The sequence below is a fragment of the Spermophilus citellus genome (assembly GCF_964194105.1).
Source record: "Spermophilus citellus genome assembly, chromosome: 9".
Taxonomy (NCBI): domain Eukaryota; kingdom Metazoa; phylum Chordata; class Mammalia; order Rodentia; family Sciuridae; genus Spermophilus; species Spermophilus citellus.
In genome coordinates, this window is record NC_138191.1 from 135,868,717 (window position 1) to 135,894,572 (window position 25,856).

A 25,856-nucleotide genomic window follows, 5' to 3' on the forward strand; every position below is an offset into this window, starting at 1 on the left:
TGTGTGTGTGTGTGTGTGTGTGTGTGTGTGTGTGTCGGTGTCACAGCCGGGATGCTGGTGAGGTTAAGCCAGGGTGGCTCAGGCTCCCTGAGTGAGGACGCCTGCTCACAGAAGTCTAGCTGGGCTTTCCAGAAGTAGAACCCAAGTCCATGTGGGGTGCTCAGGGAGGGGTGGTCCAGTTTTCACGGTGCCCTTAGCTCTGGAGGAAAGAGTGCGCCCCTTTGCAGGGAGGGGCTTGTGATCCCCAAAGTGCCTGAGGACAGCGAGGGTGGAGAGTGAGCAGTGCGTGGGTGGAGTTGTGGGGGCTGGGTTGCTGTGTGGCTGAGGCTGGGTGTTTGTTGGGGCCTGATGGTTTCGGGGGTGGAGCCAGCCTCTGTTGCTGGAGACCTCAGACCCTGCGGCCCCGCCTGCCCTCCCCAGGCCTTGTTTTCTGTTTTTCCTCTGTAAAATGGGGACAGGACTGTTTGGGGGAGAAAGTAAGATGGACTAGCAAAGTGCCAGCATGGGAGCTGCTGCTCCTGCCTTGGGACCTTCTGTGTCAAGTTCAGCTGAAGCCCACGCTTCCCTCCCTCAGTGGCTTCTCGGTCCTCACAGTGGATCCTGTGCTCAGGGACTCACCTGCTCACCACACCTGGTTTCCATCCCCAAATCAAGACTCGGCTCTTCCCCACCACTGGTGGGAGTTTGCGGAGCCATGGGAAGCTAACGAGTCTACGGCACCCGTCCTGGCTGGTGTGGAACAAGGGGACACTCAGCAGAGATGGTGACCAGATGGGGATGGTGGCTGTTAGTAGGGCGGCTCCTGAGCCCCAGGTGTTCTTTTGCTAAGTATCGTGTGGAATGCACAGCCAGGCTGTTCCGAGGATTTAGGACTGTGCTCTTGTGGCCTATGTGTGCGCACATCTCTCCTGGGAGCCAAGCGAGGCCTGCGTCCTCGGCAGGGTTTATGGTGACTCTAGAGCGACTTTGCAGGTATCGAGACCCACAGGCTGGGGGGGCACGATCTCCCCCCTTGCTCAGCTGTGGAAACTGAGAGGGGCAGTGCCTGGCCCAGGGCCATGAGCAGAGCTGGGTCCACACCAGGCCTGGCTCCCAGGCCCACCTGCCTCCAGAGAAGCTCCTCAGCTCTCCCGAGGAGGCGGTGCCTTGGCGACTCTTGGTGGACCTGACTTCTTCCTTCGGACAGGTCCTGCTATGCCACACCCTGCAGTTGTGGCCGGCCGCTGTGTGCAGGGCAGGAGGTGCAGGGGCGGCAGCCCCTCCCTGTGACTCCCTCCTGGCTCCAGGCTACTCAGCTGTCTTGCTATAGCTGGTGTGTCCCCTGTTCTGTCACCGGTGCTGCCAGCAACTGGGTTGTGGCCTTTGGTGCCCCCTTTTCTCTGTCCCTGTTTTGTTCTCCTGCAGCCCCGCCCATGCTTAGCTTCTCATCTCCCTATAGCCCCTAAGGAGGCTCGGTCCTCGACCCTGGGCTCCGCTTGTGTGCACTGCAGCTGGTCGTCTTTCACTGTCACACCTGCATTTTGAACATTCAGATGCCTGTGGCCTGGAGTCCTGCACCAGTGTCCAGGAGCAGCATGCCACACCTCGTGTGGGCGAGGAGGACACTGGGTTTCTCATTCTGTTTCTGTAGAAGTTAAGAAGTCAGTAGAGTCGAGGTCAGCACTGTGCGAGCTGGCATGTTGTCACTGTCCTTGCCAGAGGGTGGCGTCTGCGTGTCCTTACCACCTTGTGGGAATGTCTTTGCTGCCCAGTGACAGGGATGTCAAGTTGGAGTGGGCTGGGGGTAGTCCAGCAGACAGTGCCCTGGGGCCTGCGGGAGTTGAGGGTGGGGCAGGGGTGTCCTGGGAGTCTCGGCTTTCTGTGGTGGCTGATAGAAGTCCCTGGGTGGGGCGCTGTGGACGGTGCCACCAGTGAAGGCTGAGAGCGGGGGCTTCAGCGTGGGAGGAGGTGCCGGACTTGCAGGTGCACATGGGCGTGACCACCTCCCTTCAGTGTCGTCCTGTCAGTGACATCCACCTGGAGCCCTCACGTCTGCTGACAGGGCCCCTCACCCCGGGTCCAGCCTGCTCTGTGGCCAGTGGCCTTGCTGGTTGAGAGCAGAAGGTTCTGGGTGGCCGCTGTCATGCCCTCGTGAGTGAAGCCGCCGTGCTGCTGGCCAGTGTGGTACAGGCCCTCGGGTGGGCGGGCTGAGAGGGCACCCGCGAGCACCCCCGCCCACCGTCGAGGTGAACGTGTGCATCAAGGTGGAGGACACAGTTTCCGGCTGCCTAGTGGGGGGCGTCTGCGGGAGCCACCGGGCACAGCGGCCTGGGGGTTCTCTCTTGCTCTTCTCCTGGGCCGCTCGCCTCCTGGGCCTGCTCTCCCCCCCCTCTCCTTCTCTCCTCTGGCTTACTTTGCTGGGATGCTCTCTGCTCGCTGGAGTGGCCTGAGCGCGGGTCGCCTTCCCAGGCCCCTGCTGGCCTTGCCATTGTCTTCCCAGAAGGAGCACAGGAGCCTTGGGTGCTGCGGGGGCCGCCCGCCTCCTGCTGCCTCGCTCCCCCACCCCACTGCTTCCTGTCTGGCTGGGTGCAGGGTGGTCCCCAGCTCAGGTTGTCTAGGGTGCTCGCTCAGCCACCGCGCAGATGGTGGACTTCAGGCCATCTTCCCCAGCCCTCGGGGCAGTGGAGGGCCATGGAGCACATTCACATTGTTGTGCAGCCCTCTCCACCGTCTGTCCCTGGGTTCTTGTGGACACAACAGCAAAGATGAGCCTTCTTCCCTGCTCTCCCGCCCTCCCTTCTGACCGCGTTTTCCTTAGCACCAAGTGTTTACTTAACTTTGGAATTGTCTTTTAAAAACCTAAGACCTAATATGCAAATAATCACAAAAACAGAGGAAGAGTTGGAGGTAGGAGGAGAAGATTGCAGCGGCCGGGAGAGGAAGCCCAGATCCCCGTGTGGGTTGGGAAGCGGCTGCTTCTCCTGGTCCTGCAGCGTGGAGCAGATGCAGCTCCCACTCAGCTGTGCTGTGTGCCCGCTCTGCACTGGGCGTGACCTCAGGGAGAAGGCGGTGCTTCTGGGTCAGAACCAGGGATTGGTTCTTTTTTTTTTTTTTGTGGCTTTATTCCTTTTTTTTTAAATTGGTTGTTCAAAACATTACAAAGCTCATGACATATCATCTTTCATACATTTTTTTTTATTATTTTTTTAAAATTTTTTTTTGATTTTTGATTTTTTTTTTATTGGTTGTTCACAACATTACAAAGCTCTTGACATATCATATTTCATACATTAGATTGAAGTGGGTTATGAACCCCCAATTTTACCCCAAATGCAGATTGCAGAATCACGTCGGTTACACATCCACAATTTTACATAATGCCCTATTAGTAATTATTGTATTCTGCTACCTTTCCTATCCCCTGCTATCCCCCTCCCCCTCCCCTCCCATCTTCTCTCTCTACCCCATCTACTGTAATTCATTTCTCTCCTTGTTTATTTTCCCATTCCCCTCACAACCTCTTATATGTAATTTTGTATAGCAATGAGGGTCTCCCTTCATTTCCATGCAATTTCCCTTTTCTCTCCCTTTCCCTCCCATCTCATGTCTCTGTTTAATGTTACTCTTTTCTTCCTACTCTTCCTCCCTGCTCTGTTCATAGTTGCTCTCATTATATCAAAGAAGACATTTGGTATTTGTTTTTTAGGGATTGGTTAGCTTCACTAAGCATAATCTGCTCTAGTGCCATCCATTTCCCTGCAAATTCTATGATTTTGTCATTTTTTATTGCTGCATAGTACTCCATTGTGTATAGATGCCACATTTTTTTTTATCCATTCATCTATTGAAGGGCATCTGGGTTGGTTCCACAGTCTAGCTATTGTGAATTGTGCTGCTATGAACATCGATGTGGCAGTATCCCTGTAGCATGCTCTTTTAAGGTCTTCAGGGAATAGTCCGAGAAGGGCAATAGCAGGGTCAAATGGTGGTTCCATTCCCATCTTTCCCAGGAATCTCCAAACTGCTTTCCAAATTGGCCGCACCAATTTGCAGTCCCACCAGCAATGTACAAGTGTACCCTTTTCCCCACATCCTCGCCAGCACTTGTTGTTGTTTGACTTCATAATGGCTGCCAATCTTACTGGAGTGAGATGATATCTTAGGGTGGTTTTGATTTGCATTTCTCTGACTGCTAGAGATGGAGAGCATTTTTTCATGTACTTGTTGATTGATTGTACGTCCTCCTCTGAGAAGTGTCTGTTCAGGTCCTTGGCCCATTTGTTGATTGGGTTATTTGTTCATCTTTCATACATTTGATTCAAGTGGGTTATGAAGGGCTTGGTTCTTGTGGTGCCAGCCCTGTCTGTGTGTCTGCTTGCTGCAAGATGTCAGTACGTGGTCCCATTTCCAGCTGGTTCAGGTAAATGCAGTGGCGTTGGTGTGGCTGAGGAGGCGGCGCTGAGGGAACCCAGCTGAAGGGCATTGGACGTGCTTTGCTCTCTGCCCTTGTTCTTTGAGTGGCCCACTTGCAGTTTGCCTCTGGAGGAGTTTTGCTGGAATCTGAGTGGCAAGTGCAGTTTGTGCACCTTAGCTCAGTGGGTGGCCCAGCATGCTGTGTCCAGGTGACTTCCCTGCCTTCTCCTGGCCTCGAGGTCCCACTGCCTGTGGTCTGAGGCCTGGGGGTCCTCTGCCTGCTACCCCGGGCCATCTCACACGAGCCTCTCACCGCAGGCGACGCCCTCCGGAAGCCTCGGCTCCAGAAGCCCATCACGTGGCACTTGGATGACCTGTTCCTCACCCTGTGCCCTTCCCTCGGGAGGTTCGAGGAGGAGCTGGTGCAGCTCCTCACCTGCGATCACGTCCAGGAGGTACGTCTCACCTGCTGCGAGGAGGGCATCCTGAGGGCTGGGCCAGCTGCCGGAGTCTGGTGCTGCTGGGTGGACGGTGTACCCAGGGGATGTGGTCCTGTCTCTCCCAACTTTGTGGCTAAAGAGGGACACTGTTTCTGTCTCTGAGTTGGTGTAAAACAGGTTTCCTGGGACCCATTTCCTCCTCAGACCCCCGAGATCCTCCAGCCTCCCATCCTGGAAGGTGACAAAGGTGCTGTTGGCTGGAGACACTGACTCTCATCTCAGTAGATGACAAAACACTCCTCACTTATAGCAGATCATGACCCCAAGTGGGCATGGGTGACCAGGCACTGTGGCTCATTTCAGGAGGTGACTGGAGAGTTGTTGCTCACCCCTAAAGGCAGCTGAGAACGTCTCACCCTGTCTGACCCTGGGCACTCTGCCATCCACATGGACACATTCCTAGAAGCCTTAACCTGGGAGCTCATGGGAGCACTCCTCTGTCCCCCTCTGTCACTGCGTGCCTGGGCAGGGTGCTTCATGCTCCTGGTTGGGGGGTCTGCCCACCCATCAGGCAGGGACGTGCATGTGGCCGTGGTGAGACACAGCACATGTGCCCCAGCATGCACGTCTACTTCCGTGTGCTGCTCAGGCTGCCCTGTAGCAGGGCCCCACACCGAGGGTCCCTCTTCCCGTCCTGTGATGACAGCTTGCAGGCGGGAAGACCTGAGTGCGAGGACAGTTCAAGCTCTGGCCCCTCCTGACCAGCTTCCCTGGGTATTCTCACGCAGCTCATTTATGCACCCGGGTCCTCAGAGCCTCTGCAGGTTTGGGGGACTCCTCATTTCTTTCTTTGTCCCGGATGCCCAGCCTGGCCTCTGTTTTCCTCTGGACGGCCCAGGAACAGGAGGTGGGCTGCACCCGGCTTCCGTGCTGCCCGGGCCTGGTGCTGACTGCTCCGGAGCTGAAGCCACCAGCAGGGAGGAGGGGTAGCCCTGTCTGGTCTCGGCTCTAAAGGACGGGAGGAGGGGCAGCAGAACTGGACTAGGGAGCTGCTTCTTGGCCTCCTGGGACACGGAGGGTGCTCACTCTTGGCTTTTCCACAAGCAGCTTTGCCACAGATGCCAGGAGACCGAGTGGCATCTCCTTGCATCAGTCAGGCCACAGGAAGGCAAGGGGCTTGGCAAATGGAAGAGAGGAGAAAGGAGCCTGGGCTCCTGGTCCAGCCTCCTGCTCCCAGGCCTTCCTGCTATCCGGTGTTTGCTTCTTGTCCTGGGTTGACACTCGAGGTGCCTGGACGAGTGTGGGTTTGCCTCGTTTCACCTTTATTTCCACGAAGCCGCCTTTTCTTTGTGCTGTCTTTGCTGGGCACTGTGCAGGGCTGTTTGTCGGAGCAGCCTGTGCACTGTCTTTGCTGTGTGGTGTTCCTGTGAGTGCCCTGCCTCGTGTCTGTCCATCAACAGGGTGGCCTCAGCTGCTTCCAGGCGGGGCCGTTAGGACCCTGCTGTGCGTGTTCTTGTACATGGATCCTGGCTCTTGGTGGAATTTCGAGCAGGAGGCAACTCATCCTTGGTTGTGTGCAGGTAACTGGCAGATCAGCTGGAGGCTGGCTGCAGTGTCTCTCTGAGGCCACAGCCTCTGCCCAGAGCCACAGTGGTCTTTAGAAACACAGGCAGCCAGTGCCTTTCCTCTGCTCAGACCTCCTTCTGGCTTTGGCTCCTCACTGTCCTCAGGCTGACACTGGGCACCTGGCCTTGTGTGCCGGACCTGCAGAGTATGGGCTTTCTCTGCCGGCTTCCTGACCTGAGCTGCTCCCTGGACTCACCTGTGGACGCGTGCTGGCCACTGGGCCTTTGGACATGAGGCTCATTTCCTGGGCATTCTTCCTATAGGCCTTCCTTGGCCCCTGTGCAAACCTGTGTGGGTCTCCTTCCCCTCAGCTGACCTGCACCTCTCCAGTGCTCATGCCTCGGGGAGCACCTGGTTTTCTTCTCTGCCCGGGGTTGCCCTCCCTCTGCTCTAGGGAGGATGAGCTGTGGGTGCACATGCTCTGCCAGGGCGCTAGTGGCAGGGCTGGAGTCTCCACTTGTGGGAACAGGTGGTCCTCTCACTCGGCTCCCACTCTCGTGGCCTACGAAGTGAGCAAGGGACTGGTTCCCCGTGAGCCAGCTGGCTCTTTTGCTTCTTCTTGGAAACCAGTTCTGCCTAACATGGCCACACGTGCAGGCATGGAGCAGAAGCAGGCTGCGCGGCAACCATTTCCTAGGGAGATCCATTGTTTTCTTATTTTTCAGAGTGGGTTGTGGGAAGGCAGAGATGTTCTAAGAGTGCTATGGTTGAATTTTACCTATTCCTAAAAACAACTTTACTGTGTGTTTTTATTTTGTTTATCTTATGTTTGTGTTTTTGTTCCTATCCAAGCAGATACTCAGTTGTCTCTGTGGTTTAATTTCCATTATCCAAAGACTAGTAGGCTGAATTTAGGTCCATTCACTTGATTAATGGGTACTGGAAAATTCAGTCGCTTTGCAAAGATTACATAATTTAATAAGTGCAAGTGACCTGGAGGAATACCCCTGTTCACTGGTCAGAGAGCCTGTTCATTTTCTGTTAAGATGAAGCACTTTAATATCTGGTGGTCATGTTGGGGCCGACCCCATTGCTGTTGGTTCGTGACTTCCTGCCTGAGTGTACGACATCCTCGTCCTGCCCTTTCTTCGCAGAGCCTCAAGTCTCTGGGGGCACAGAGTTGAAACTGGGTGTGCTCTGCTTGTGGGCACCTCTCTATCATGTGTCCCCTTGTCTCAGGAGAGTGAGCGTCCAGACCTCTGGGACCTGTCTGTGGAGGGAGCTGAAATCCATGGGGAGGAGGCTGCCCATCTGGGAAAGCTGAACTCTGGAAAGCTAGAGTAGCCTGGCCACCAGGCACCACAGGGCATGCTGCTTGGAAAGGACGGTGGTGTCGCGAGGCCAGCCTCACCTAGGAGGTGCTGTGGTCAGCAGGCACGGCGGGGCTAGGTACCTGACCTTTGCTTGGACTCATCTGCTTGCCTGCCTGCCAGGGCTCCTCTGGCCACCCCTCTTTCTGGTTGTGTGGGACTCATTCCATCCCTGTGCCTCTTGCAGGGGGGTGGCCTGCTGGATGGCGGGGCCCTGGAGGTCCTGGAGCGGCGCCTGCATGTGGGTGTGCACAACGGCCTGGGCTTTGTGCGGAGGCCACAGGTGGTTGTGCTGGTGCCCGAGATGGATGTGGCCATGACGCGTTCCGCCAGCTTCAGCAGGAGAGTGAGCTCCTCCTCCAGGACCAGGTATTCTCCCTGGGGCCCAAGGTGTGTGGGGATGCAAGCTGTGGAGCAGGCTGGTGTGGAGTCACCACTGGGGCTTTTCCCTGTCACCTTTCTTCCACTTGCTCAGTTATGCCTCTATGAGCAAATTAGTGCGCTTGGAAAAAGCTCCTTCTTGTGTTCTGACACTTTAGAGTTTGCATTTTGGACACTTCCTGCTGTGGCAGCTGAGGGTCCGGGGAGCCCTTGGCATGCTGAATCCAGATGTGTCTGGGATTAGTTTTCCAAATGATGCAGCAGTTGCTTCCCAAACCCCTGTCCCTCTGTCACCACAGGGATCTCCTGATGCAGCAGGGGCTGCTGTCCTCCACAGCAGTCAGTCTCAGAGAATGGGACCCTCCTCCACGTGGTGCTTCTGGGGACTTGGCTGCAGGGTGCGCTGGCAGTCTGGAGAGGTGCTGCTTGTGGCACTTGGGAGAAGGAAGCACTGGCTGGGGACTGCCCGGGGCCAAGCACATGCAGGACAGCTCTGCACAGGTGCCCAGGCCGTGTCGGCAGTGCTCCCGTGCCCCTGGTCCCTGGGTAGGGGTAGGCACAGGTGGGGTGTGAGAGACACTCTAACGTGTCCCTGTGTTTTGTTTTTGCCCCAGCTCTGGAAACCAGGCCCTGGTTTTGAGAAGCCGCCTGCGACTGCCTGAGATGGTGCAGCACCCGGCCTTCGCCGTGGTCTTCCAGCTGGAGTATGTGTTCAGCAGTCCTGTGGTGGCAGACGGCAACGTGAGCATCGCCCTCTGTGCTCAGGCCTCATTGGGTGACGAGGACACAGTGTTTCCCCCTCAGAGCTGGTTGTGAGCAGCAGTAGGGCAGCAAGTGTGGCTCATGTCTCGAGAGCCTCTTCCTGTGCCAGCCACCTGTCCCTGGCAGGAGCAGGTTCTGTTGGGGACAGTGGTGCACAGTTCAGTATGCTTCACAATCACAGGAGTGATGATCATTTTGAAAGACGAGGCCATTTGGTGTGCTTTTCATAGGCTCTTTAGCATAGTACAGCTTGAATGTGCGCAGGTGATAAATGTTCTTACAGTCAAACTTGAGTGGATCTGCATCACAACCAGGAGATGGAGTTCACAGGTACAGGTGAGGAACTGTGTGCATAGACATCTCTTCAGCGCTGGTGTAGATTGAGTTTTCTGTTTGAGAAAGCCATTTTAGCAAGTCGCTGGGCCCGCCCACCGTGGCTTTCACGTGTCGCTGTCCAGCTCTCCTTGAAGAGGCCCGGCGACAGTGCTGGCTGGGCCTCGTGGACCGGCGGTGGCGCACGGCGTCCTTTTGTTGCCGACCTCCTCTAGCAGTGCGCTGACCTGCACGTTCCCCCCACCAGCCTGTGATTCAGAGCCCCGTGAGGGGGAAATTCCAGCCCGCCAGGCGTTGGAGCCACTCTGAGGTCCCAGCTGCTTTGATGAACCTGTCGTTCCCAGTTCTGTTTTATTAATTATCAGCAATCTCAGCTACATTTCAGCCGTGTGCAGATACCCTGGCATGGGTGGGCCTCTCCGGTGGTCCTGGCTCCTCGAGGGCTGGGGCTTCAGGGCTGAAAAGCCAGCTGGGAGACTGGGCCGTAGGGTGCACCCTGGGCTCTGTGGGTGACTTGGGTGCTGCTGCCCAGGTGGGAGTGGTGCGGGCCAGCAGGGCAGCAATGTGGGCCTGTCACCCTGGTGGGGCTCCCTGTCGCTCTGCACTCTCCCCGGGGCAGTCTGTATGCTGAACTGAGGCGTCTCATGCAACGCCTGGTCTAGTGCTCAGCCAGTGGCACGTGGTGCCAGCTCCGCTGCTGCCCGCAGGGCTCTCGGGGTGGTCGTAGCTCATCCTTTCTTTTCAGCATCCGTCTGTGTGAGGGTGGGAACACGATTGGCTAGCCAGGTGGCCGGCTCTGCAGGTTCGGCTTGGCCCTGGGGGGGCGTGTCCTGCTGTAGTCCACTCCTGCTTCTCCGAGTTCTTTAGGGAGCGCTGCCTCCAGCTGGGATGAGGCCTTTTCAAATATTTATGCATCCAGGCTGCAGATTCCCATGTTTCCTTCTTCCTTTTCTTCTCTCTCTCTCTCTCTCAGCAGTGCTGGGGTTGAACCCTCATAGACGCCAGGCAAGTGCTCTACCACTGACCTATACCCCAGACCCCTTTTCTTTGCTCTTTTAAGTCTTTATAAAATGGACACTTCAAGCACCAGCAAAAGCAGGGTGGGTGGTGAATGGACGGTGGTCATGATCAGTCCTTGCTGGGCCTCCCAGGCTGAGTCACTCTGAGGCAGATCTGGGCACAGTGTCATTTCACTGGTGAAGATTTTGCCAATATGTTTTTATAAGTGCTTTTTTATTATGGAAAATGTTAAACAGGTGGAGAGAAGCATTAGATGACGCCAGGTCCCGTCACTGGGCTGGGGTTTGTCCGCCGATGGTGGCCAGTCTCGTCTCGGCCCTTTCTCCAGGTGGCTTGAGAGCTTGCTATAGCCCTATGGCATCTCGTCCGTAGATGGCCACTGGGTATCTCCAGAGGGGGTGGGTCTCTACAGTGAGGTGCCAGTGGCCACCCTCAAAGGGAAGTGAGTTTCTCAGTGCCATCAGATGTCCAGCCGTCCTAAGTGGATGGTTCCAGGTCCTCTGCTTCCCTGGGAGCGGAGGGGCCGCATGCTTTCCTCTGGACTGGTCCTAAGTAGCATCTCCCTGCACAGGCGGACCCTTCCCAGAGACGGTGCTGCCTCCTCACCAGTGCCTTTCCTCTTCCTAACCTTGGAGAACAAGTGCGCAGACTCCTGTGATGCTTCAGTTTACCAGGTGCTGCAGCCACAAACCCCAAGGCCCTTCATGGATGCCTCATCTTTAAATGGTACATCTGGGCAGGTGGCCTTCTGGCCAGGAGAACAGTGGCTGGAAATTGAGTCCAGTTCATGCCCAGTCACCTGAATCTGAGTGACTTGTTTGGGCCCTGAATGTTTTGTTATCTCTAAAAAGAAACTAGCTGCACCGGGCCCCGGCTCCGTCCCCAGGACAGCAAGACCATGACAACCACAGACTAGCTCCAGCACCCGGCGTCATACTAGCTGCCCGGCGGTTGTGGCCTGTGGTTAGCCACGGCAGCAGGGGCCTCTTCGTTGTGGTGTGTCTTGGGTCAGCTGTGGACGGTTGGAGAAGCAGCCCCCCATGCAGCCACATCCTTGCCAGGGTGGCTGGAGCCCGTGTGCCTCCTCGGGTGGAGGCCCAGCCCTGCAGGGTGGACTCCAGAGTGTGTGACTGGCCACGGTGCCACCTCCCTCCAGCACGGTTGTGGAGGGCTGTACCTTTGTCCTAGGACCACAGCTCCCCGGGCAGCAGCCCTGCCCCATCACTAGGCCGTGAAGATCTCGCTGGTCTACCTATGTGTTGGTTCATGCTCTTTGAGCAGAACGGATTGGCTCTTGAGTTTGGGGCTCACCACATGCAGGTGCCTGGGGGTGCCCGGGCAGCGCCAGCGTGGCCCTTGGGCACTCTGTGTTGGGGCTCAGGTGTGAAGGGCTCATTCTGAAATCATTGAATCTGAATTTCTTCAAACTGAAAAATACACCTGTTACAGGATTTTCTTGAGACCTTTAAAAATTATCCTACCCCTGTCCCTGTAGTGCACGCCCCGGTGAGGCCACCACGCAGCGATGCCTTATGCAGGGGTGGTGCTCAGCATGGGGGATGCCTTCTGTGGAGGGGATCCTTCTGTAGAGGTGATCCCTATTTGGAGGTGATCCTTGGGTGATCCTTATGTACAGGTGATTCCTGTGTGGAGGGGATCCCTATGTACAGGTGGTCCTTATGTGGGGGTGATTTTAAAGTATAGGTGATCCCCATGTGGAGGGGATCCCTGTGTGGAGGTGAGCCTCATGTGGGGGTGACCCCTCAGGTGAGGTGATGCCTGACCTAGGGGACGAAGCCCGGCACAGGGAGCTATGGCTTATGTAGGGGCAGTGTCTCTGTCTCAGGCACTGAGCTTGAGGCTTGGCTTCCAGACCCCGCAGGGCCGCTGGGGCCTCTGGGCTGGCCGAGTGGGAGCAGCTGGACCTGGTATTGCCACGGAGAACCTGTGCTGAATCTTCTCAGGCTTCTCTGACAGTTTTGAGGACGACAATGACTTATCTTTTAAACACGTTTTTGTCGCGTTACAGCATGATGCAATGTGGAAGCGTGGTGTTCGTGGTGTTTGTTTTTTTGTCGCTGTTCCCTCTTGGGTTCAGTTTGAGTCTGGGGGCCCTGCCTCTGGCCCTCCCTGTGATGCCAGGCTGGCACTTGCCTCTGTCATGGGTGTGGCCAAGCTCCCTGGCCACCAGGCTGCTCCCTGTCTCTGCGTCTTCTCTGAGAGCAGAGTGTGGTGGCCTGCTGCACTCAGTGGAGCCCCGCCATGCTGCTTTCTGGTGTGGGCTCTTGACTTCCTCTGGAGGCGAGGTGTGCAGTGGGGGACGGCCCTCGCCCTCAGAGGCTGGGCTGGTTTTCACCTTGGGAGCTGAAGGTCTCTGGCCTGTGGTGATCCAGGCCCTAATGGGCTCAGGAGCCACCTGGTGCCGTCCCCTGGCCCCTGTGGGCTCTCCCTGCTCCAGCCAGGCTGCTCCTCAGAGAGTCAGGAGAGGAAGGTCAGGCGGAGTGTCCTGGGAGTGTGAGTGCAGATGCAGCAGGTGAGTGAGCTGACTGTTAGGGTCACTAGCAATGGGCAGCTGGCTTGGTCCTGCCTAGGCAGCAGGCAGGAATCTGCTGCTCTCGAACTCGGCAAGTCAAGGCGGGGTCTGGCCTCAGGAGCCTCGGGGGCTCACGGGATGAGCTTTTGCTCTTACAGTGATATGCCCGTCCCAGAGCGCGGAGCTGGGTGGCCTTGGTGAGTTTGGGTGGGTGTGCGCCCTGCAGGCCTGACCATTCCGTTGTTTCCTGACGTCCCCTCCCACTCCCCTCAGCGGTTGCTGGATTGGCATCTGTCTGCACTTTGTCAGCTTCTGGTGGTGCTGTGACAAATTGCCACAGACCTGGTGGAGCTGCTATCTCAGTCTTGGGAGCAGAAGCTGGGTCACTGGGATGGAGTCAAGGTGTTGCAGGGCTGTGCCTCCTGCCCAGCTTGGCGAGGATCCATCTGGCTCCTCCGGCTTCTGGTGGTCGCTGGCCTCCCTCAGCTTGTGGCCACATTGGTGCAGGAAGGACCTGAAGGACAGTCTTCAGGGGGCCGTTGTCTGGACTCCCCGCTTCATCTCTGCGTTGCCTTCCCCTCTACCTCCGTTCTCTGTGCTTCTCTTGGGAGGACAGTTGTGATGTCCAGGTCTCCAGATGACCTGAGATAACGTCTCCTTCTCAAGGGCCTGGTCACACCTGAAATGACTTTTTTCCTTAGAAGCTGCAATTTATCCGTCGCAGGGACAAGACCCTCACGTCTTTAAGGGCTGTTGTGGAGCCCGTGACAGCCATAGATTGGTCTTGCCCATTGGTGACTCATCTGCATGGCCTATGGTGGGAGGTGGTGTCTGGCCTCTTCCCTGGCAGGTGGGTGGACCCTCACACAGGTGACCTTGTGCTGCTGTGTTGTAGGTGGTACTTCCTGCCCTTCCCGGGAGTCCCTGGAGATGTGTCTGTTTCCCTGGGTGGGCTCTGTGGAGCCTGCGAGTGTCCCACTGCCCACCTTCCTGCCGTCGTGGTTTGCTCTGTGGGAAGTGGTGCTTCCCTACAGCTGTGATTCACATCCCCCAGAGACCGGGCTTTGGTTCTTGTTGGTGTGCTTGTAGCCACTGGTCACCTTCCTCCGTACGGTCCCACCGTCCACCCCTCTGCGTGGGCTGCTCTCTCCTACCATGGAGCAGGGAGGCGGCGACTTCCGCGCACTTTGGGTGCACACCCTTCATCAGAGGCATGTTGGTGAGTGTCTTTGCAGTCTGTGGCCTTATTGTTTCCTTAACATTGTGCTTGTTTAAAATGGCTAAGGGAGACTTTATTTCTTCAAAGATCTTTTATTTGGAAATAATGTCAAACTTACAGGTATTTGCAAAACCACGGAGGGCTTTGGTTCATCCTCGAAGCTCCTGTCCCTGTAGTGTGACTTTCTGTGTTCGCTCCTGTGCTCTGGCCCTCCTCCTGCAGGTGGTGTGCACGTGTGTGCGTGTGTTACATACATGCTTTTCCTGACCCACACGAGGGCGCGCTGTGGACGCCGTGGCCCTGACCCTGGGAGCCCAGTGATTGCACCTGGAGGCTGGGGTCTGGCCTTTGGACGCTGTGCTGCTGTCACCGTGGCTCGTTGAACACCAGCTGGTGCTTTGGTCCATCTGGTCGTTGGTCAGCCCTTGACAGCCCTCCCCTCCAGGAGTGGTTAGGGTCACGGACTGTGTCCAGCGTCCTTATCTCTTGGCCTCCTTTAATCTGGGGCAGTTCTTCCATTTTCTTGCCTTTATGATACATTTTTAATGTGTAGTCTTCCTCCTTGTGAAACTTCCAGAGAATGGTTCTATTTTGCCTCTACTGCTTCCCCACAGTGGAGTCAGCTACAGCTTCCTGGGAGAGTGTGGAGTGAGGCTGTCCCTCTCAGGGCCATGCCTGGAGGCTCACGCTGTCCACCTGAGGTCCCACAGGGCCTTGTTGCTTTTTCTCCTAGTGAGTGGTCTTGGTGTCCTCTGGGACCAAGATGCCTGCCTTCATGTGGGTGTCCCCCGGGTCCTCCCTGATGCCTGGTGCAGACAGAGCACCTCCTGCGTGCCTGGGCACATGGGCCTCTTCTAGCAGGGCCTCCCTGGCTCTGCTGATGGACCGACGCCCGTCCACTGGGTGCTGTGGGTGTGGACGTTCTGTGCCTGGGTATCCTGGTGCTCAGGTTGTCCCAGGATTGGCCGGATGGAGTCCCTCAGGCTGTCCTGTGTCTGTGTGGCCGCCTCTGTGAGTTGGACACTTTCGGGCATCTTCCCTGTTCCAGCCCTGGCCCTGGCTTTCCTGTGAGGAGCCATGGTTTCCGTGCTCTGTCTATTTTAAAAGAACCTCATTTTTATAAGTTTTAGGTTTACAGAACAAGGTGAGGATAGTGTGGAGAGTCCCCACGTGCCCCACACCCAGCTTCCCTGCTGTCAGTGTTATCACAAGGGACATTCGCCATGACTCACTGACCAGTACGGGTACGTTGTTACCTGCTGCCCTTTTCCGGGATCTCCGGGATGTCCCCTGCAGCTAAATGTCACGTCTCCTTGAGCTCCAGGAGACAGAGTTTCTTAGACCTTCCTTGTCTTTGATGAGCCCTGATTCTATTTATTTGTTTTTATTTTTATTTTTGTGGTATTGGGGATTGAACCCAGGGGTGCTTAACCACGGAGCCACATCCCCAGGCTTTTTGGTATTTTATTTTGAGACAGGGTCTTTGCTTAGGGCCTTCTTAAGTTGCTGAGGCTGTGTTTGAACTTGGGATCCTTCTGCTTTGGCCTCCTGCGTCACTGGGATTATAGTTGTAGGCATGTGCCACTGTGCCTGGCTCTGTGGTTCTTTTTAAAGGGGAACGTGTGAGAGATCTTGATTCGGTGCCGGTTCCGTGGACAGAGCTAGGAAATTTGACACGTGAACTCAGACACCTCCTCACACGTCGTAGGTGTGTGAGTGAGCAGGTCATCCCTAGGCTGAAGCACACGCACTCTTACACACTTCCCCACACACACTTACAGGTTCTTGCTGGCCGTTGACTCTGGTCCCTTCTAGGCCTTTGTCTTGCTGCGCCCAGTGCTGTCTGCACCTGCCCTTTTCCTGGTCCTGGAGCACCAGAGTGGAGGATTGTGCAGCCATCCCCTGTCCTGAGCCCATTGTGTGTGGCCCGTGGCGTGTCCCCACGTCTCTGGGTTTGTCCCAAGTGTGGGGAAGTTGCTCGTCTGAGTTGCACTGGGCCTTCTGTTGTTTGCTTTCAGTTTTAGTTATATCCCCTTCCCTTCCTCATTGATGGGGTTCTGCCTTTTGAGTGTCCAGAGCACTGATGTGTTCAGAATTCTCCAAAAGGCACCGTGGGCAAGCATCTCACTCTTTTGAGTCTTTTCCACCCTATGGCCCCAGCTCTCGGGGGCAGCCAACTTGGTGTTTCCTGGCTTATCTTTCCTGGGCTGCCTTTTGTGGATGTAACTGGAGGCTTGTGTTTTCTCAGGCTCCCTAGCGTGCAAGGGCCAGCAGGCTGCCTGTGTGTGTCTGTGTGGCTGTGGTGCACTCCTGGGAGTGGCAGTGGGCTTCTGCATCCTTGTTCTGGCTGCATAGTACTCTGTCCTGTGTCCAGGCTGCTGTGCCCTGGGCCCAGGTGCTGCATCTGGGTGTTCAGGTGGGCCCCCCATGTGCAGCTGTGTAAGCAGGGGGAGCACTTTTGCATTGAGAGAGGTGCATCTTGGGGGCTGAAAAGAGCCCGCTGGGCTCAGGCGATGCACGTTTTGCTGCACATTGTCGAGATCCCCTCTGTAGGGCTGGGTCCTGCTCAGTTCCCATGGGTGAGGCCCTGGTCAGGGTGCTCCACAGCACGGTCAGCGCTGCAGCATGGTTCTGAGTTCTGCTGAGGGGTGGAACCACAGTCGGTGTCTCTTCAATGATGAGTGACCTGGACGTGTTTCCACCTGGTTGTGAGTGGCCTGTTCATGCTCCTGGCTGTTTTATATAGAGTGTCTCTTGGTCTCTGCATTAGGGGTATCTGCCCTTTACCTGTGATAAGGTGTTTTCTTCCAGTTTTGTTGACCTTCCCCACTTCTTGCCATGTAAACATCAAATTTTTTTTATGTGTGGTACTGGGGATGGAACCCAGGGCCTTGTGCACGTGTTAGGCAGGTGCTCTGCCACTAAGCGACACACCGGCCCTAAGACCTTGTCCACGTCAGCTTTCAGTCTTGCAGCCCTCCTTATTCCCAGGTGGAGGACCCTCGCACCCCTTGCTCCCCAGGTGCGGCTGGCTTGGGTGCCCCTCCCCCCCTTCCAGTGGCACCACTGGCTCCCCACACTCGGGATGGTCCTCGTCACACGCTCAGCTGTGTGTCATCGTCCCCCTTGGTCCTGTCTATTTCCAGGTGCCATGGGCTCTAGTTTGGAGGCTGCTGTATCCTCAGGCCTGGCTGAGTGAGTGTGGCCTAGCGGCTCTGCCTGTCCCTCGTTCTCTGGTGATTCTCGCATATTCCTTTCTCCAGAGGAGCTTTTGCAGCAGGGGCGCGATGCTGCTGACCTTCTGCTGACCTTCTGCTGGGGCTCTGGTGAATTTGCCGAGGAACTTAGAGAGGGTTTGCATTTAAGGATGTTGGGCCGTCTTGGCCAAGAACGCACCTCTTTGGTGCATTCATGTCTGTTCTGGTGCCTTCTGAAGAGCTTCTTCTGGTTTTGAAAGTGGATGGCATGCTTCACGCCACAGTGAGTCCCTGTGCAGTGGCAGGGAGTGGGCGTTACTTTCCCTCTGCCCTCTGACCCACCGCCGTGTTGGCATTGTCCTCGTGGGTGGTCATCAGTGTTTTAAAACCGGACCAGCACTGTGCAGAACTCTCACTGCGCGGCACCCGCTTTTTGGATTAAGTTTGACTTTTGAGGTATTAAGGGTGCACATGCAGTTGTGAGAAATGAAGCAGATCAGGCCTGTGTCCTTGTGGCCCAGCGCTAATACTGACCTTGATGAGCGCATATTCTGGTCTCAGGTCCTGCTGGTCAGCATGGTCCTTCTTGGCTGATGTCCTCTGCGCCCTCCCCAGGAACTCTGCCTGTCGCAGGACATTCTTCTGCCCTGCCTCTGCCAGGCCCTCTGCCTGTGTGGGCCTCTCCTCTGCTGCCCTGGCTGGGTGCAGGGGTGGGGGCTGTGGATAGCTCTGCTTGCTCAGCTGACCTCCTTCCCAGCTGGTGACCCTAAGACAGAGGGCCACTTCCCTTAAGGTCTTTGGAGGTAGCTCACTGAGAGTCCCTTTCCTGGAGTAGTCACTGGCACAGAGGATGGAGTTCTGTTGCCCTACTGTGAGGCCCAGGAGGCAGTGCTGCTCCAAGCCAGGCGCCAGAGGGTGCAGTGCCCACAGGAGTGGATGTCAGGACTCCATCAGCCAGGGATTTGTAGGACCTAGTTGGGGCGGGGCGGGAGGGAGCAGGACCAGGCAGAGCGCACTCTGCAGGGCAAGCAGAGACAGGCCCCATGGTGTCTCTTTGTGGCCTCTGGCTGACCCTGTCCCTCTGGGTCAGAGGCTGTGGGCCCGTTCACCTCCCAGGCTGCGTCCCCTACTCAGTGCCAGTGTTGCTTCTGTCAGTCATTGTGGGTGTGACAGTGTGTTGAAAAGAGGCCACGTTTTGCGAACCCTTTGGCATGAAGAGCCACCCCAGGGTGCAGAGCTTTCTTTCCTTGAGCAAGTTCATAACTAAAAAGGCTGCCATGCCCTGCTGAGAGAACTGGAACCGTTGCCTGTTAAGTGATGGCTGTGCCTTCACACAACTCTGCAAGTCCCGTGCCACACAGGAGACCAAGTGACATCAGCTCTGGGCTGTCGGGTCTCCTTTTCTGCGGAGGATGGCGTGAAGGACCTTAGCCAGAAGCAGCTGCCACGTTTACGCACCTCTGACTTGGATGCGATTTCCCCTTGACCTGCTGGTGCCTGTCCCATGGCCTCTGCTGGAGGACCGGCAGGAAAGCAGAGGCCAGGTGCAGACGCACCACCTCTCTCCCCCTGCACACTTCACCTGGGCAGGTTTCGCCTCAGTGGCCAGAATCCCGGTGTCCCTTTTGGAGAATGCTAGAGAACAAGTTGCCTGAGGAGGTGCTGGGACTCGGCCTCTGTCTGCGAGCTGGGTCCTCCAGCCCTTTGTGCTCCTGCAGGCCCAGCATCCTGCGGTACTGGGCTCTGGGCTCCACCTCCTGCCTCTGCTCCTGGTTTGTGTCCCTGGGTGGGTCTCAGCCATCCTCCGGGTGCGGTTGGTAGCTTTGGGTTACATGGGCTCGTGGGTGCAGAGGGCGGTGCTGATGGTCAGCCTGGACACCTGTCCTCTTCCACCAAGACCAGGAGCCAGTGTTAACTGGGGTCTGCCGCAGCCTGTCTGATCCTGGTCTGTTAGGAGCCTGTACGTGGCTCTCTCCTCTTTGTTTTGTCCCCCTTCTGTGGTCTGTGATGCTGGGAACACAGAGACACTTCTGCCCGGCAGTTTTTCTTTTTAACCTGTGTTCAGCCAGGCGCCCTGTGTGCTCAGCTCGTCAAGGCTCTGTCCCCTGCCTCTGGAAGTGGCCTCAGCAGCTGTGAGTTGAGCGCTGGGTGGGCAGGCCCTCCCCTTTTGCCCAGGCAGGATGCCATCTCCCTTCTGCTCTGCATTCTCTGTGTGCCCAGCAGGATGGTGCCCAGACTCAGTGGTATGATGACCTGGGCAGCCCTTGCTGGAAATCTAAAGGAAATAAAGCCCATGAAGTGGCATGAAGTTCTAGCCTGTCACCATAGGGGACCATGAGTTCCCTGGGGCTGTCCTACACAGTACCACTGATGGCTGGTGTAGAACCACAGAGTTTATTCTCACAGTTCTGGAGGCTGCAGACTTAAAAGCAGTCCCCTGGGCCAGAATTGAGGTGCCACAGGTCACTTCCTCCAGAGCTCTGGGCCGGGGCTCCTGGCTCTTGCAGGTTGGTGCTTGGCCTGTCGCCGTGCTACCGTCTCCTCGCTGTCAGCATGTGGCTCTCTTCCCCACATGCCTCCCTCTGGCTCCCGATCAAGCCTCTCTGCCCTGCTCTTACTGGGACACTTGCCATTGGGTTTAGGGCCAACCTTGGTACTCAGGGGTGATCTCATCTTGTGATGATTAACTGCATCTGCAGAGACCCTTGTTCCAAGTAAAGTCACAGGCACAGGTTCTGGGGATTAGGGAGGACACAGGTCTTTTTGGGAACTACTACTCAGCCCACCACAGGGACTCCCAAAGGCCAGTGTCTGTGTTCTGTCTGTGGCTTTGCTGGTATTTCTGCTCCATTGGCAAGACCTGGCTCATAACACAGTGTATGCCTTTGGGATTTTGCATCATGTTTATCACAGTTAAAAGTCCAAATGGGGATGATTCAATGTCTTTTGGACTTTTCTCTTTAGTTTGCATAGATTCAAATCTAAGTTGGGCAGGACAAGAAATGATTTAATCCTCTGTGGGCTGTGTTGCTCAGGCTGGGCTGAGGCCCTGGGCTCAAATGACCCTTCTTCCTCAGCCTCCTGTGTGTCACATGCCTGGCTAGCTGATCTAATCATGACCCCAGAACTCACTGAGAAGAGGAGCCTGTTGAGTACCTGCTGCTGGATGGACCTGGGGCCAGTGGGCGGCAGGGAGGCTCCCAGCTGCAGTGCCTCTGTGGGCCACCTCAGGCTAATCCTTGGCCGGTGCGTTGGCTAATCCAGCCCAGGTGTCCCCTCGAGGTCCTAGAGAGTGACAGTAGCCATCTCTTTTTGTTAAACCTATTTAAGGTAAAAATGAAGAAAAATGGGTACTTATGTAGCTGATAGATACTGCACACGCAGAGATTTGTGTCAGTTGAAAACAAAGAAAAACAAAACCACCCCAAGAAAACCATGAAATTGTAAAATCAGACCTGGGAATCGCCTGTTTTAGGAAGGGAAATGGAAGGAGTTGCGTGGACGGCATGGAAACCTGGTGTGTTCATTTTCATCCTGACATAAACTTCCGTTTTTCAGGTGACCGTTTACCAGAGCAGTTTGGACATCATTGAACCCTGAGAGTGTTGTAGTGACCAGGTTTCCTAATAAGTTTATAGTGATTTTGTTTTAAAAGGCGGTCGATTGACACTAGCTTTGTTGACACCCTGTGGTTGCTCGGGACCCTTTGGTGATCTGCTACTCCACCAGAGGGGCAGACAGATGCTGTTTGTACTTGACAGAGGTTGAGAGTGGCAAGGTCACATGCACTGGCTTCTTGGTTTTCTGACTCTCTGTGATTCCAGGATGTGGGTTTTAACTCCTTCTATCGCCAGGGACTAAAGTCCGCCTGTCCACGTTATAGCGGCATGCATGTGACCGTGTTCTGCCTGGCAATCTAAAATGTGGGTCTGGTGAAGGATCAGCCTGGGTCTTGCTGGAGTGGATGGTTCAAGGGCCGGCTGTGTGGGATGAAAGAGTCATAAAACTGTGAGCCGGTTCTGGATTTTTTTTCTATCATGGGTGTCAAGGGTTGTGTCAGCTTTTGTGCTGCTGTGACTGAGAGGGCCCTGCCAGAGCACCTGTCGAGGAGGAGAAGTTTATCTGAGGGCTCTCGGTTTTAGTGGCCTCAGTCCACACAGCCAGTTCTGTTCTATCACGGTGCAAGAGTGTGGCAGAGGGAAGCAGCTCACATGATCAGGAAGCAGACAGACTCCGCTCTCCAGATACAAAATATACACCCCATAGTCCCGTCCCCAAGGAACCATTTTCTCTAGCCACACCCCACCTGCCTCCAGTTACCACTCAGTTAATCACATCAGGGATGAATTCACTGATTAGGTGAAGGATGTAGCCCAGTTATTTCTTCTCTAAACTTTCTTGCATTGTGTCACCTGTGAATTTCTGGGGGACACCTCATATCCAAACCATAGCAAGGACTTAATAGGACGGGATGTCATTTGGCAAGGAACATTTAGAAGAGACTGTTTGGTCTCCTTGTCTGTGTTCACACTGGCTGGTTCATGAGCCGGGCAGTGGTTTAACCCATACAGGCCTCTGTCCGTGCCAGGAATCCAGCCACAGGACTTTTGGTGTGAGTGTGGGATCGCCGTTGGCCCCAGTGCAGTGAGTGCATCTGCTTACCTAGTGGCCGATGCTTTACTCACCCCAGCTTCCCTTCCTCACCAAGAGGGGGAGCCCTGTCCCAGGCTGCCCCATGTGTGGCCCTGCCTTGGTTGGGTTCTTGCACTGGCAGTGGTTAAGCTCCTCTGGGGACACCCCAGAGCTCTGGGCCAGGCATCTGGATATGCTCCATCTACCAAGGGAGCCTGCCGAATCCCCAGTCAGAGCCTCAGTTGCTAGCTGGTGCACTCCAAGGCTCATTGCTGGGGCTGTGCCATGTCCCAGCACCCAGTGAAGACCTGGGGCTCAGCTGTATTCTTATTTTTTTTAAAAAAAAATGCATAAAAGTGGGAACTTCAAAGCATTTTGCTGAACCAAGCCCTGAAACCATCTTTGTGAAGGTGACTTTCTATAAATGTGGTTGCTAACCCTGGAGTTTCCTCAGGATCCTCATTTCTTTCATCTGACAAAGGACAGAGAAAGTAAAAGAAGTGTCAATTCCTAAAATTGGACCTGACTGACTTCCCAGTTTCATGTCAACTCACATCTATGAAATGTGCCATTTTAAGCCAAAGCTTTGCTGAAGAACCTGTGTGCCGATGGTGGTGGCTTGAGCACACACGTGCGGCCTGGAGTATTTTTGAGAGTTTTTTTAATCTCTAACACCAAGTGCTGTTTTTGTTTGTTGGATTTGAAGAGAGTCTGGAGAAGTATCGAGTGTTCACAAACCTGCAGGCAGGTCCTCATGGGATCTTCAAGAGGGAAGTCGGTGTTGCCTCGAGTCAAAGGAGGAGGCTGGCTGGGGGCAGGTCCTGCTCGGGTGGCAGGCCCCTGGGTGGGCTGGTACTGTGGGTGCTGCATCCGCCTGTGTCAGTCCCTCCTGTGTAGAATGGCATGGGTGGGCCTGTTGCGTGCTGCACACAGCTTGGAGTGACCCTGCGTGGCAGCACTGGGGCTGACCCGCCAGGCTCTGCTAACCCTGTCGTGGGCCCTTTTCCCCTCCAGGCAGCTGTGGCCTCTTCCTTGTCCAGCTTGGCGTGCATGCGTGCGGTCCGCTGGGCTGTATGGAGCCCAGTGCTGGATGTCCGTGCCGGAAGTGTGACTTTGCCTCTGCAGGGCGGGGTCCTGCACAACCCCTTGCACTGCCTGGTCTATCAGGTGCCCTCAGCCAGCAGGAGCTCTGAAGAGGTAAGCCACTAGGTCGTTTGTACGTGTGATTCTTCTCCATTGAGCTTCTAGCAAGTTCTCTCACTTTTAAAACCAGAAGTTGGCAAATAGCATTGCAGATGTTTCAGGAACAGTATGTTTTCACATTATGGATACACCCTTAGAAAACAGAGAGCCAGGGCCATGGCACCTCTGATCCCAGGGGCTCAGGAGGCTGCGGCAGGAGGATGGCGAGTTCAGAGCCAGCCTCACAACTCAGTGAGGCCCTGTCTCTAAATAAAATGTAAAACAGGGCTGGGGTGTGGCTCGGTGGTGCCCCTGGGTTCCCCCCACAAGAAAAGACAAAGATGGTTGTGAGCCAGAGTCGGGTGTGTACTCAGTGTGGCCAGCTGGGGCTCTCCTGGCGTCCCACTCCTGTGTCTACCTGTGCTCACTGTGCCTCGTGCTGCACTTCTACATCTTCCTGACGCATCTGGCGCTGGTCAGGTAGACCGGTAGGAACCGAGGGACGCCCCCTCTGGCCCTGTGCCAGGTGACTCCTTGTCCTGTTGCTTCATTCAGTGGACTTGTGTTGAGCACCTGTGGAGGCACCAAGAGAAATGTCCCTGACCTCATGGCATTCATAGCTCAGGGGGTGGCAGGTGTTCGTCAGGAAGACCACAGCGCGTGCGAGGGCTCCAGGGCGTCGGGGCGAGTGGGCCGTGGGCGGTGTTCCTGGGGTCACTGCACTGTTGTTTATCAGGAAACAAAATGTCACCATGATGACATGTCCTTCCTTCAGTAACTCCTGTTTCTCCCCTTTAAAAAGGACACTTATGTTCTCTTTAAAAGAATATTTATGTCTCCAGAACCTGCCACTTTCAGTTCTTAGCGGGACTTATGCTACTTACCTTTGTTTTCTTAATTACGTGGTTCTATTGCTGCTGTTCCCAGTGTGTCCATTTTAGACAATATATGTCAAAGTCCAGTCCTGATGGATGGGGACACTAGCTATTGGACACACTCCTGTTCCTCTTTTTTTTTTTTTGTTTTTAAATATCTTTATTTATTTATTTTTATATGGTGCTGAGGATCGAACCCAGGGCGTCACGTGCTAGGTGAGCGCTCTACCGCCGAGCCACAACCCCAGCCCCACTCCTGTTCCTCTTAAGAAACACCTTGGATTCACATCCGTCTCAGGAAGTGTGCAGCACAGCACAGCATGGCTGGTTGGAGAGCCAGAGCGGCTGGGAACTGGGAATCACTAGGAGAGCACGGAGTGGGCAGCTTGGGGAGCAACTGCAAAGTTGCTGGCCTCAGGCTGCATGTGGTGGTTTGACCCTACGCAGCCTGGGGTAGTTTGAGAGCTGACTTGTGGGGTGGACTGCCATCCAGCCCAGCATTGCCCACTGGTAGGAGCACATGCAGATCCGACGGGTGTGGTGCAGGCTTAGGGACTTCGGGAGCAGCGCTGATGTGGGAACTGTGGCCCACAGGAGGCTGGTCACAAACTGTGGCCTGAATGTGCTGGGTTTGCTTCTGCCAAGCAAAAATCGCAAGAGTCTTTTTTTATGGATGTGGACCAATGTCAGAGTCTGATGGTGTAAGCTTTTAAATGTCCACGGGACAATCTAAAGTTAATTGGCACACAGGGAGCCTGGAAAAGCTCCACTTGGGGAACAAGACATTAATAGACATGGTCACGGAGATGACACAGATGTTGGAGTCATCAGACAGACTTTAAAGGAGCCACTGCTACTGAGTGGAGCTTACCCAGAAATGGAATCTCTTTATTTGAAAGTCAATAGAGGTAGTTCACTATAGTACCAACAGTCTAAAGAAGGAAAACCGTGTGATCATTGCAATTGATGCAGAAGAAGCACTGGACAGGACTCAGTGCCTGTTTGTCACGAATGCTCAAGCAGCTGGCAGGGGCAGGAGGCGTCCTTGTGGTGGTGAAAAGCTGCACGCTGTTCCCCAGAGTCGGGAGTGAGGGAAGGACACCCACTCGTGCCTTGAACTCCTGCCCAGCCTTCACAGGAAGTTCCAGCCAGCGCAGGTGTCAAGGAAGAAGGCGTTCAGTTCACCAGCGGGGAGGAGACAGCGTCCTGTGTGTGGACAGTGTGTCTGTCCGTGTCCCGGATCCCAAGGGGTGTGGAACAGATGTTCCAGAGTGGCCCCCGAGAGCACGTTGTGAGCATGGAAAGTCGTCCTGTTCTCCTGGACACGAGCAAGGGGCAGCGGAAGGCAAAGTGTGAAGAGGCCGTTTCTGGAGCCCTCCTCTCCACGAAGTAAACGCAGCAGAAGGTGCTCGCAGCCTCGTGTGCTGAAGACCCTTTTGCAGATGCCATTAGTCTCGTTTTGGTTCCACCTGGGTGAAGTCTGAGGAGACTTGCATACCAGGGAGACTCCATGCCCAAACCAGCCTGCAGGGGGGTGAGCGCAGTCGGAGTGCCAGCAGGCTCTTTTTTTGTAGATACAGACAAGCTGATTCTGAAACTTATACAAAAAGAAGAATTGGAAGAGTCAAACAGTTTTGACTCTTTGGGCAATGCAGTGGGAGGCAGCTGTGCTGCTAGAGTTTAGGACTCCCTGGAAATCGGAGCTGGCGGGGTGGAGCGCCGGCCGCATTCCCTGCAGCCCTCCTCGGCTTCCCACGGAGACCTGGCAGCCCCAGCATCGCTCCTCATGCTTCACCTCCGCCCAGCGCAGGGGTGGCGCCTGTTGGGCCCGGGCGCAGCTTGCGGAGCCTCACCACCCTGAGTGGGACATCCCACCTCGGAAGGGCTGCCGGGTGGTTCTGTTCCCACGAATTTCTCAAGACCGCTGAGCTGGGCTGCTGGAGAAGTTGGCGGG

General features: G+C 55.5%; 1 protein-coding gene across 1 annotated transcript in view; it reads left to right on the plus strand.

Annotated features, from left to right (window-relative positions):
• The window catches only part of NPHP4 (nephrocystin 4), a 105,963-nt gene that overhangs the window by 20,695 nt on the left and 59,412 nt on the right, over positions 1-25,856 (plus strand). Inside the window, exons 8-11 of the mRNA XM_081306819.1 lie at positions 4,711-4,847; positions 7,956-8,137; positions 8,764-8,890; positions 22,860-23,042. Of these exons, the coding sequence (XP_081162945.1) occupies positions 4,711-4,847; positions 7,956-8,137; positions 8,764-8,890; positions 22,860-23,042 (629 nt within the window). The remainder of the gene's footprint in view (positions 1-4,710; positions 4,848-7,955; positions 8,138-8,763; positions 8,891-22,859; positions 23,043-25,856) is intronic.